This window comes from Quercus lobata, chromosome 2, assembly GCF_001633185.2.
Source record: "Quercus lobata isolate SW786 chromosome 2, ValleyOak3.0 Primary Assembly, whole genome shotgun sequence".
NCBI classification, from domain to species: domain Eukaryota; kingdom Viridiplantae; phylum Streptophyta; class Magnoliopsida; order Fagales; family Fagaceae; genus Quercus; species Quercus lobata.
In genome coordinates this window covers 103,198,531-103,208,191 of record NC_044905.1, presented here as the reverse complement: position 1 = coordinate 103,208,191, position 9,661 = coordinate 103,198,531, and the positions used below count along the sequence as shown (strand labels likewise).

General features: G+C 36.4%; 2 protein-coding genes across 2 annotated transcripts; both read left to right on the top strand.

The window, feature by feature from the left end:
- Positions 1-2,083, top strand: LOC115965303 (L-type lectin-domain containing receptor kinase S.4-like). The gene has a single exon (XM_031084499.1). It carries the CDS (start codon positions 1-3, stop codon positions 2,017-2,019), a length of 2,019 nt encoding a protein of 672 aa, XP_030940359.1. The 3' UTR covers positions 2,020-2,083.
- Positions 2,084-7,706: 5,623 nt separating this feature from the next.
- Positions 7,707-8,189, top strand: LOC115974105. The gene has a single exon (XM_031094320.1). The coding sequence runs from the start codon at positions 7,707-7,709 to the stop codon at positions 8,187-8,189; it is 483 nt and encodes a 160-aa protein (XP_030950180.1).
- Positions 8,190-9,661: the final 1,472 nt, after the last annotated feature.

Genomic DNA, 9,661 nt, shown 5'->3' with positions numbered 1-9,661 from the left:
ATGGCAGCCAAACTCATCTTTCTCTTCTTGGTTTTCCTTCTTTTCCAATACCGAGTAAAGCCTGACCTAGACAATGTTGAACCCTTGTTGACCCAACTCACTGATGGTTTCAATGCCGAACGTAAAAATATGAGCTTACAAGGCGATGCAGTGATTGATAACAATGGCATACTTCAGCTGACAAATGAGTCGGTTCAAGTTGTTAGCCATGCATTTTATAAATATCCAATCCAATTCAAGAACTCCTCCAATGGCAAAGTTATGTCCTTTTCCACCACGTTTGCTTTTGCTTTGATCAATGAACATGGAAAACTAGGGGGCCATGACTTTGCTTTCACAATCTCTCCTTCTCTTGATTTATTCAACACCAAAAAGGATGGGAACATCTCGGGCCGCATATTCAAGGTGGGATTTAACACTGTCAATCACACCAAGTTCGGTGACATCGATGATAACCACGTTCGTGTCGGCCCCAAAAGCATACTATCTAACAAATCTGTTCCAGTCGATCAATCTAAGCGTAAAGATTTCATAAATCTAAAGAGTGATCAGGTAATTCAGGCTTGGGTCGAATATGATGCACGAATAAATCAAGTAAATGTTAAGGTCGTGCCACAATTTTCTAGACCCAGGTCTGAAAATTTTCCTTATTATGAGGACCTCTCACCAATATTTAAAGAATCCATGTTCGTGGGGTTCTCTGGTTCAACAGGCCTTCCATCCTCAAGTTCGCACTACGTCTTAGGTTGGAGCTTTAACATAAATGGAGTTGCTAAAAATCTCAATTTAGATAAACTCCCTAAGCTCCCAACAGTGAATGGGTCTAAAAAGAACCACACAAGCCTAATTGTTGGTGTCTCAGTCTGTGCTTTGGTTGTGATTTTCTGGATTGTTTTGATTTTTTACAATGTCAGGAAACTCAAGAAGGTTGGTGTGGTTGAAGCCTGGGAGCTTGATATTGGACCACATAGATTTTCTTATGAGGAGCTAAAGAAAGCAACAAAGGGTTTTGGAGACAAAGAGCTTCTTGGGTTCGGCGGATTTGGTAGAGTTTACAAAGGAACTTTGCCAAATTCAAATACCCAAGTTGCAGTAAAGCGTGTTTCCCAAAATTCGAAGCAAGGTTTGCGAGAATTCATGTCTGAGGTTGGTAGTATTGGTCATCTTCGTCATCGAAATATAGTTCAATTATTGGGTTGGTGTCGTAGGCAAGGTGATCTATTACTTGTGTATGAATTCATGCCTAATGGAAGCTTAGACAAGTACCTTTTTGATGAGCCTAAAGCAATCTTAAGCTGGGAGCAAAGGTTCAAGATCATCAAAGGGGTTGCTTCAGGGCTTTTATATTTACATGAGGAATGGGAACAAATTGTGGTTCATAGAGACATCAAGGCAGGCAATGTGTTATTGGATTCTGAGTTTAATGGAAGGTTGAGTGATTTTGGTCTTGCTAAGCTATATGAGCTTGGCTCCAACCCAAGCACAACCAAGGTGGTGGGCACGTTGGGTTATTTAGCACCTGAGCTCACACGCATTGGCAAGCCAACAACAAGTTCTGATGTGTTTGCCTTTGGTGCTTTGTTGCTAGAAGTGGTATGTGGTAGAAGGCCTATTGACCCTAAAGCATTGCCTGAGGAGCTCATGCTTGTGGACAGGGTTTGGGAGAAGTGGAGATTAGGAGCAATCCTTGAGGTTGTGGATTCAAGGTTAGGGGTTGAGTTTGATGAAGTTGAGGCTACTTTGGTGCTTCAATTGGGCTTAATGTGTTCCAATGATGCACCAGAGTCAAGACCCACTACAAGGCATGTGGTTAGGTGCTTGGAAACGAAGCTAGTTTTAGAGGAGGAGGAGATAGTCATGGCAAATAGCAATGAAGATGGTGGTAAATATGAGTTTGAGGATTTTGTGCAATCTTATCCGACTACTTCGGCCTCTGTTGGTGATGATGGGGATATTGCTGATGTTGAAGATGGTTTAACTCCATCTTTTTCAGTTTTCAATGGAGATGATGGTAGGTAGTCTTATTTCTATGGTTTGGGATTTTCAATTTCAGTTACTACTGCATGGTTATGTATGTATTTGTTTGGACGTCAATAAAGTAATCATCATCTTGTCCACCCAGCTTTTTCTTTCGTTTTGTTTTGTTTATGTTGGAAGTGTATAATAGTTTAGATGAAAAGTATGATATAATATTTTAGATGAGAATTAATGCCATGCAACTCCATGCTTCAAGATCTCTTGTCCGAAGGTATTGATAATTATTAGGTATTTCGAGAATAGTAGAATGTTTTCTCAATAGTTCTCTTTGTTTGTTGAACTGTTTACTTTCATCAAAGCCCTGAAAATTTCCTCACAATTTGATAAATCAATTCCAATCTTAAATTTTTAGGAGACTGTTGTTCTATGTGTCATTCCAGTTTTATGCAAATGAGGCTTATTTTTTATAGATGTGGCACATACATAGCCTTTAAAGTCATATTCAATGAGTTGTCCCTTAAACAAATGGACATTTGAGATGTGGATCAAGGGGCATATATTTTCCAATCACAACAAAATCTAAATAGATAAAAAAAAAAGCATTTTTAACAAAACGACATAAGCAACTAATATTGATATTAATAAAGGGAACCAAAACTCATAAAAATTGATAGGAAAATTAGGGCAAGCTTCTTTGGGGTTCCTATTCTCTCCCAATACACCATACTTCAGAAAATACAAATCAAGAAAAAAATCAAACTTGTAGGTCACGACCACCACACAAATGGTAGCTCCGGTATCTCTTTCTAGATTCTGACAGTGTCTTTGGTGGTGGCTACTCTTCTTGGCAGCGTTTCTAGCTGTTCGAGGCTTCTGTTGTGAGAGCTAACGGGGTTTTGATTTTATGTAATGTAGAATAAGGAGGATTGCATGTGACATGTTAGCATTAGAGTGCATAAACAACAGAGTTTGCACCAAGTTCTTATTGAATTTATTCTCATAAATTTAAGACACATAGGGTTTATTTGAAATTTGCTTATTTTGCTGAAACTGAAAACTTTTTGATGAAAGTACGGTAGATAAAGGTAAAAGTTAGTTGAAATAGTATAGTGGAACCCATAAATAGTACCAAAAAGTGCAGTGGGACCCATGAATAGTAGCAAAAATAAGCTGAATAGTAAAATAAGCTGACAAAAATAATATTTACCAAACAAACAAATAGTGTCCGTTTGAAATCTGCTTATTTTGCTGAAACTGAAAACTTTTTGTTGAAAGGACTATAGATAAAGGTAAAAGTTAGTTAAAATAGTACAGTAGGACTCATGAATAGCACCAAAAAGTGCAGCGGGATCCATAAATAGTAGCAAAAATAAACTGAATAGTAAAAGAAATTAGCAAAAATAATCTATGCCAAACGCACACATATAGTATCATAATTAAGTTTTTCATATTATTTTTTGAGTCTGTCTTTTTTATTTATTAAATTATTTGCATTTATTAACATAATTGATAAAATATAAAGTAGAATATACTTATAATTGAGATTTGGAGGAATGAAAGTGATTATGATAAGTAGTTGATGAAAAGGACTTAGAAAAAAAATGCCAATCCTAATCACCTTTTGTGACAGTTTATAAAAAAATTCCAATCCTAATCACCTAAGTATTGCATTTTTTTTTTTTGCTTCTCAAAAAAAAAAAAAGAGAAGTGTTACATCTATAACATTTTCATAAAAAAATCCTAAATGACAAACTATTAATACCAGATTTAATTTAAATCGATTTACCACTTAATTGTTGTAAAAATATTATGAACATAACATTTCTCTAAACTAAAACATTAATATGTATTTCTTTTTCTTTTTTTGATACAATTAATATGTATTTCTAATTTCCCTACAACTTTGGCCTTTGGCCTAACATTTACATAAATGGTGACTTTGGGCGCGAGAATAATAAGAGCTTTGTTTGATTGACTTGGTTTTTTGCAAATGTGGGTGTAATTTTTTGTTAATCTCTTTTGCCATATAAGAGAAGGAGATGAGTGTTTTTGAGACTCACAACCATAAAACGCACATATATTTCAAAATTAGTTTTGAGTAATATTATAGCAACAAATTATTTTACAATATTTTATAAGCTGTTAATGTGACAATTTTTTACTAGTTTTCATTTGGGCCTACCGCTAACATTATCTCTTTTCAACCGTTTGTAAAAAATGTTATAAAATAGTTAATATGTAACTCTAGTATTTACCTTAGTTTTTTAATACTCAAGGTAATTTAAGCATTTATAAGGTGACATGGAAACCCTTAATTGCCTACGTATCTTATTACTAATTACATTACACGCGGTGACATATTGATTACCTTATTGAATTTAGACCTTTGATTTTTACTATTTATTTTCCTCATGATTTTGAATTTTTTTTTTTGAAAAATAAATAGAAGAATTTATTCAACGAAGTTAGACTAATTAAAAAAAAAATTTCTCAAAAAAAAAAAAAAACTAATCATTTATTTAATTCATTTTGTGTGTGGATATTAGTAGCACAATTTATTCAAAAAATTTAGACCAATTTATTGAATACCTAGTCCATCATTAACTATCTTTTTTTAAGATTTGATAGTAATTCAACTTACGGTGCTTCATGATGATTGCTCTTTATTATTATGTTAGGACATCAATAGATTTTGGGAATAAGCGGGTTTGAATCTCATATTTTGTATTTGACGATAAGAGATTTTATTAATTGAGTTAACTAAAATATATTGTTGGTCATTAACACGAACGTATATGATTGTTGGCCCAATAGTTTTAAGGCTAAGTGGAAATCGTACCTTCTTGGTGGTTTAGGTAAGGATTTGATTTTGATTTTGATCCCTTTTGTCTTTAAGTTTAAGAGAAAAATGATCATAGTAAGTAATGACTAATGAATAACATCAAATTTAAGGTAGATTGATACCTCACATGCCGCCTTAGAGGACCAATATGATTTTGATCCCCTTTGTCTTTAAGTTTAAGAGAAAAATGATCGTAGTAAGTAATGACTAATGACTAACATCAAATTTAAGGTAGATTGATACCTCACATGCCGCCTTAGAGGACCAATAGGCCGGTCTCCAGGCCATTAAGATTTTTTTTTTGATAACGCCATTAAGAATCAAGATCATTGTGTTTGTGGCATTTGTGGACCCAAAACTTGAAGCTGGTGTCACAAAGAAGACCAATAAACAAGCAATTAATGTCATCGTTCTCGGTTTGACGCTGAATGACCTGGCCGCCCGGAGACTTCAGAGTCCTAATGACTAATGAGGCAAACATCTTAATCCTAGGTCTTGAGCTGTACACGTTATCGGATACTTCCGACCAGTTTTTTCTTTTACTTTTTTTGGTAGAACCTCCGACCAGTTTCGTACCCTAAAATATATAGGCCATTTGACTGTTAAGTGTAAACATATATATTTAGGAACTTATTGAAAATACTTACTAGCTTTCAGAGAGGAAAAAAAAACCATACTGACTTTGTAGTATTTGGCTGGCAATTGTTAACATGACTTTGGCTCAGGCCTTCATGATTAGTATTGCGTGGATTAAATGGTGCATGGAATATATATTGAAGCTTCTTCTTTTAAGTTTTATATATTAAGTTGATTTTTTTGTAACCTATAGGTGTTATACTAATATATATAATCAATCATATCATTTGATTTTCAATAATATTATGCTTGTTAGTGTTGTTAAATGATTATGTTTATCACTTTTCATATGTTTAGGTTTTTTTGACAAGTGATATTATTAATAAATTTAGTGGTTTAACTAATATATATCTTTATAAAACTATTAGCCTTTAAATCGTTAGTGATATCACACTATTACTTATTAAGAAGTAAAAGATATATTACATTTTAAACCCGATAATTCTTTTAAAAAAAAAAAACCCCATAATTTTGGGTGGTTTCAAATTAAACTGTACACATTAAAAAAAATTCAATTCTACATGAAGAGGTTCCAACTTTCTGACAAGTACTTGAGCGAGGCTGCTATAGAGAGGCAAATGAGGATGCTATTAAAAGAGGAACTTTCTAGGGTTAGCTCCCTTGATCCTAGAGGCCTTGATGGGAGGTTTGCCTCCTTATTTTTATGGAGTTATTGTTAGAACAATGAGTGAATGATTAAATTCATAGTTTAAGATTTTGGATTATTTTCTCATAGTATCAGAGTATGCAATATTGAGTTTGAATTCTACATCTACCGTATCTCCCATTTAAAAAGTTAAAAATATCATATATTACTCTAATTTTTAAGGAGAAATCTAAACCCACACTTGGGGGAAAGGATTGAAATAATAGTTGGACCATATGTTGGGTTACACTTTTTGGGACAATGATATTTTATCACTTTAGTATTGACCAAAAATCACATGCACTTTATGAAGCAAAAGTTCCTTATTGGCGGGAGACTTCACAGAGTCCTAATGACTAATGAGGCAAACATCTTAATCTAGGTCATGAGCTGTACACGTTATAGGATGCTTCCGACCAGTTTTTTCTTTTATTTGGTAGAACCTCCGACCAGTTTCGTACCATAACATACATAGGCCATTTGACTGTAAACATATATTTTCATGAAAAAACTTAATTACTAGCTTTCGGAGAGGGAAAAAAAACCATACTGACTTGTAGTATTTGGCTGACTATTGTTGACATGACTTTGGCTCAGGCCTTCATGATTATTGCATGGATCAAACCGGTGCATGGAATATGTACGGCATAAGGCTTCGAGCCCATTGAGCATTGGGCCTTGGCCCAAGTGTACTACTAAGACATTCTCAAGCCCAAATCCAATGGTGGACTCATTCAGCTAATCACAAGATAGATAGGCCTATACCGATCATGTATAGGTTGATTAGGGGCTGAATTTACCTAGAACAACCCATGACCTTGGCAGCCCGGTAATGCCTTGGGAAATATCGCTGCCGAACGACCTTTTGGAGGCAGGAACCAATTCCAAAGTCATCTCCACCATTTCCAAAGAAGCATATTCCATGTCAGGAATAATCAAATTGTACCCCACTCACATGAGTGAGACCAGAATATAATCATGAACACTCCACCAATATGGGAAGCGAGTAGAGAGAGAGGGTTGGTCATTCGGAGGAAAAGAGAGAGCTAAAGAGAGATAATACTAACCACTAAGAGGAGCTTAGAGGAGAGGGGGGAGTTTCGCGAATGCAAAGGAGTGTAGCTAAGTAGTTCGGTTGGGAGCTACCCATAGTAGGAAACTCAAAACCCACCATATAAATAAATTGTGAGCCCAACACTAGGCCCAATCCAGTGAGGAAAATTGGGCACGCATAATTGGCGCCGTTTGTGGGAATCTCCTACATAGCACCGGAGATATGAGTAAGAAGAAGAACATTCTGGCTCAGGGGAGGGGTCGTTTCAAATGTATTGATCAATGTTAGGCACCTCCGGACATGAACGTTTTGACAGGAGGGATGAGGAACTCGAACGCTTGCGTAGGTCGGTAAGAGATTTGGAGTTGGAGGCAAGAGGTAGGCGTCAGAGAAGAAACTGCGAAGAGCACGCAGAGGGGTCAGCAAGTGTGGGGAGTAGTCATGGAAAGGCGTCCCATCAATCCGGTTCCCATTAACACCGGGATTGATCTCAGGAGTATGTAGATAGAGACTCAATTTCCCCAGAGGGGTGACAACCCAAGAATGCTGCAATGGATGCTATGAGCCAAGCATTACGCAGAGCTGCTCGATCACCGTTCCCGGGAGATATCGAATGGGCACCGATGTCGAGCAGATTTACTAGACCTCCATTTAACTCTTATGATAGGAAGACAGATCCGGTAGAGCATGTAAGCCATTTTGTCCAGATGATGTCTTTGCATAGTCATAACGACGCACTGATGTGTAAGGTGTTTCCTTCAAGTCTCGGGCCCACAGTTTTGAGGTGGTTCAATGGGTTGAGGAAGGGCTCGATTCATAGTTTTGCTGAGCTGATTCAAGAGTTCGGGGTTTGGTTTACGACCTGTAGCCGGGTACCACAACTAGTGGACGCGTTGCTATCTATGAAGATGGGAGCCGGGGAAACTCTTCGCAGTTACACTAGCAGGTATTGGGAACTGTATAACAAGATCGATGGGGGTAATGAAAAAAATTGCAGCAAGCACCTTTCGGTTGGGATTGCCCGAGGATTCTAAATTACAAGATTCACTGGCAAGGAAGCCTCCCGAGGATATGAGGCAATTAATGAAGCATATTGAGGAGTACAAGAGGTTAGAGGCATTGGCCAGTTTCATATATACCATATATGGTGCTTTGGTGAGAGGGTTTGTGAGGATAAGATGTGCTTGAAATCTGATAGAGAGAAGGGCTTCATGGTTCAGGATTATTACAATCTTAGTGGGCTTTAATGACTATTGCTTTCCTTGGAAAAACATTTGGAAATAGAAGATTCCCTCTAGAGTAGCTTTCTTTGTTTGAACTGTTGCTTTAAAAAAATGCTTAACGATTGACAATTTACGAAAAAGGAAGGTTTGGATATTGGATGGGTGCCATATGTGCAGGTGTAATGGTGAATTGGTTTATCATCTTTTTCTTCATTGTTCGGTTGCAATGGATATGTGGGCTATGGTGTTTGGGTTGCTTGGAGTGAGTTGGGTTATGCCGCAATCTGTAGTGGGGTTTCTAGCATGTTGGAAAGGTAGTTTTGGCCGTCATCGAAATGGGTATATATGGTTGATGGTTCCCCATTGCTTATTGTGGTGCCTTTGGAGGGAGAGAAATATTTGGTGCTTTGAAGATAAGGAGAGATCCATATCAGACTTGAAGCTATTTTTCTTTAGAACTTTAATGGATTGATTGGCTGCTTTGCGGAACCAATCATTTTTATCTTTTCTTGATTTCTTAGGGTGTTTCCTTTTTTTTGATGTCAATAAACTTTTTACTTATCAAAAAAAAAAAAATGGTGCCAAAGCTCTTGGGCCAGTTGGCTATGAGCCCACTCGAGCAAGTATGAGCGATCATAAAGCGTGTGCCAGCTCAATGTCCGCTTCATAGCCGCTCAAGTGAGATCATAAAGCTCACTCAATCTCGTTCAAGCAAGACAGTTACAATTGGTACAGTATCTACAGAATTTTGCAGAAAAATGAGGAAATAAGACATTGTCCTGTCTATAATGGCTAGTAACATCTAGGGCACAATTTTGGAGACTTGTATCAACCAAAGTGACTTACTTTCCAAAGCACCTTTCTAAGGCAAATCCTCAATGTTTATAAATACAGACTCTATATTCAATATTTCACAGGTTTATACACTATTAGAGAGATGTTCACATAATTTACCAAGTTAACTTCTTGAAAGAATTCTAGCTTAGTTGTATCCTGTAGTTAGATTTGTCTATAACCCTTGAGCAAACTCTTTGACTGAAGGCAAATATTGTCTTAAAGATAGCAATTCATTCATACCTCTAGGCCTTTAAATTTCTTATGTTCTTTCATTATTTATCCCATTATCCCCAACAATCACTTATTTTATTATAACCAGAAGAAGTGCACACGTAAAAAGGAAAAAAGAGATTTAACCTCAAGCATTAGTGGAAGCTAAACAAACAAAAACACGCGCACACGCGCACACACACACACATATATATATATATATATATATTTGCAAA

Coding starts and splice junctions, on each gene's coding strand:
- LOC115974105 (XM_031094320.1), top strand. CDS start 7,707: ATGGATGCTATGAGCCAAGCATTACGCAGAGCTGCTCGATCACCGTTC.
- LOC115965303 (XM_031084499.1), top strand. CDS start 1: ATGGCAGCCAAACTCATCTTTCTCTTCTTGGTTTTCCTTCTTTTCCAA.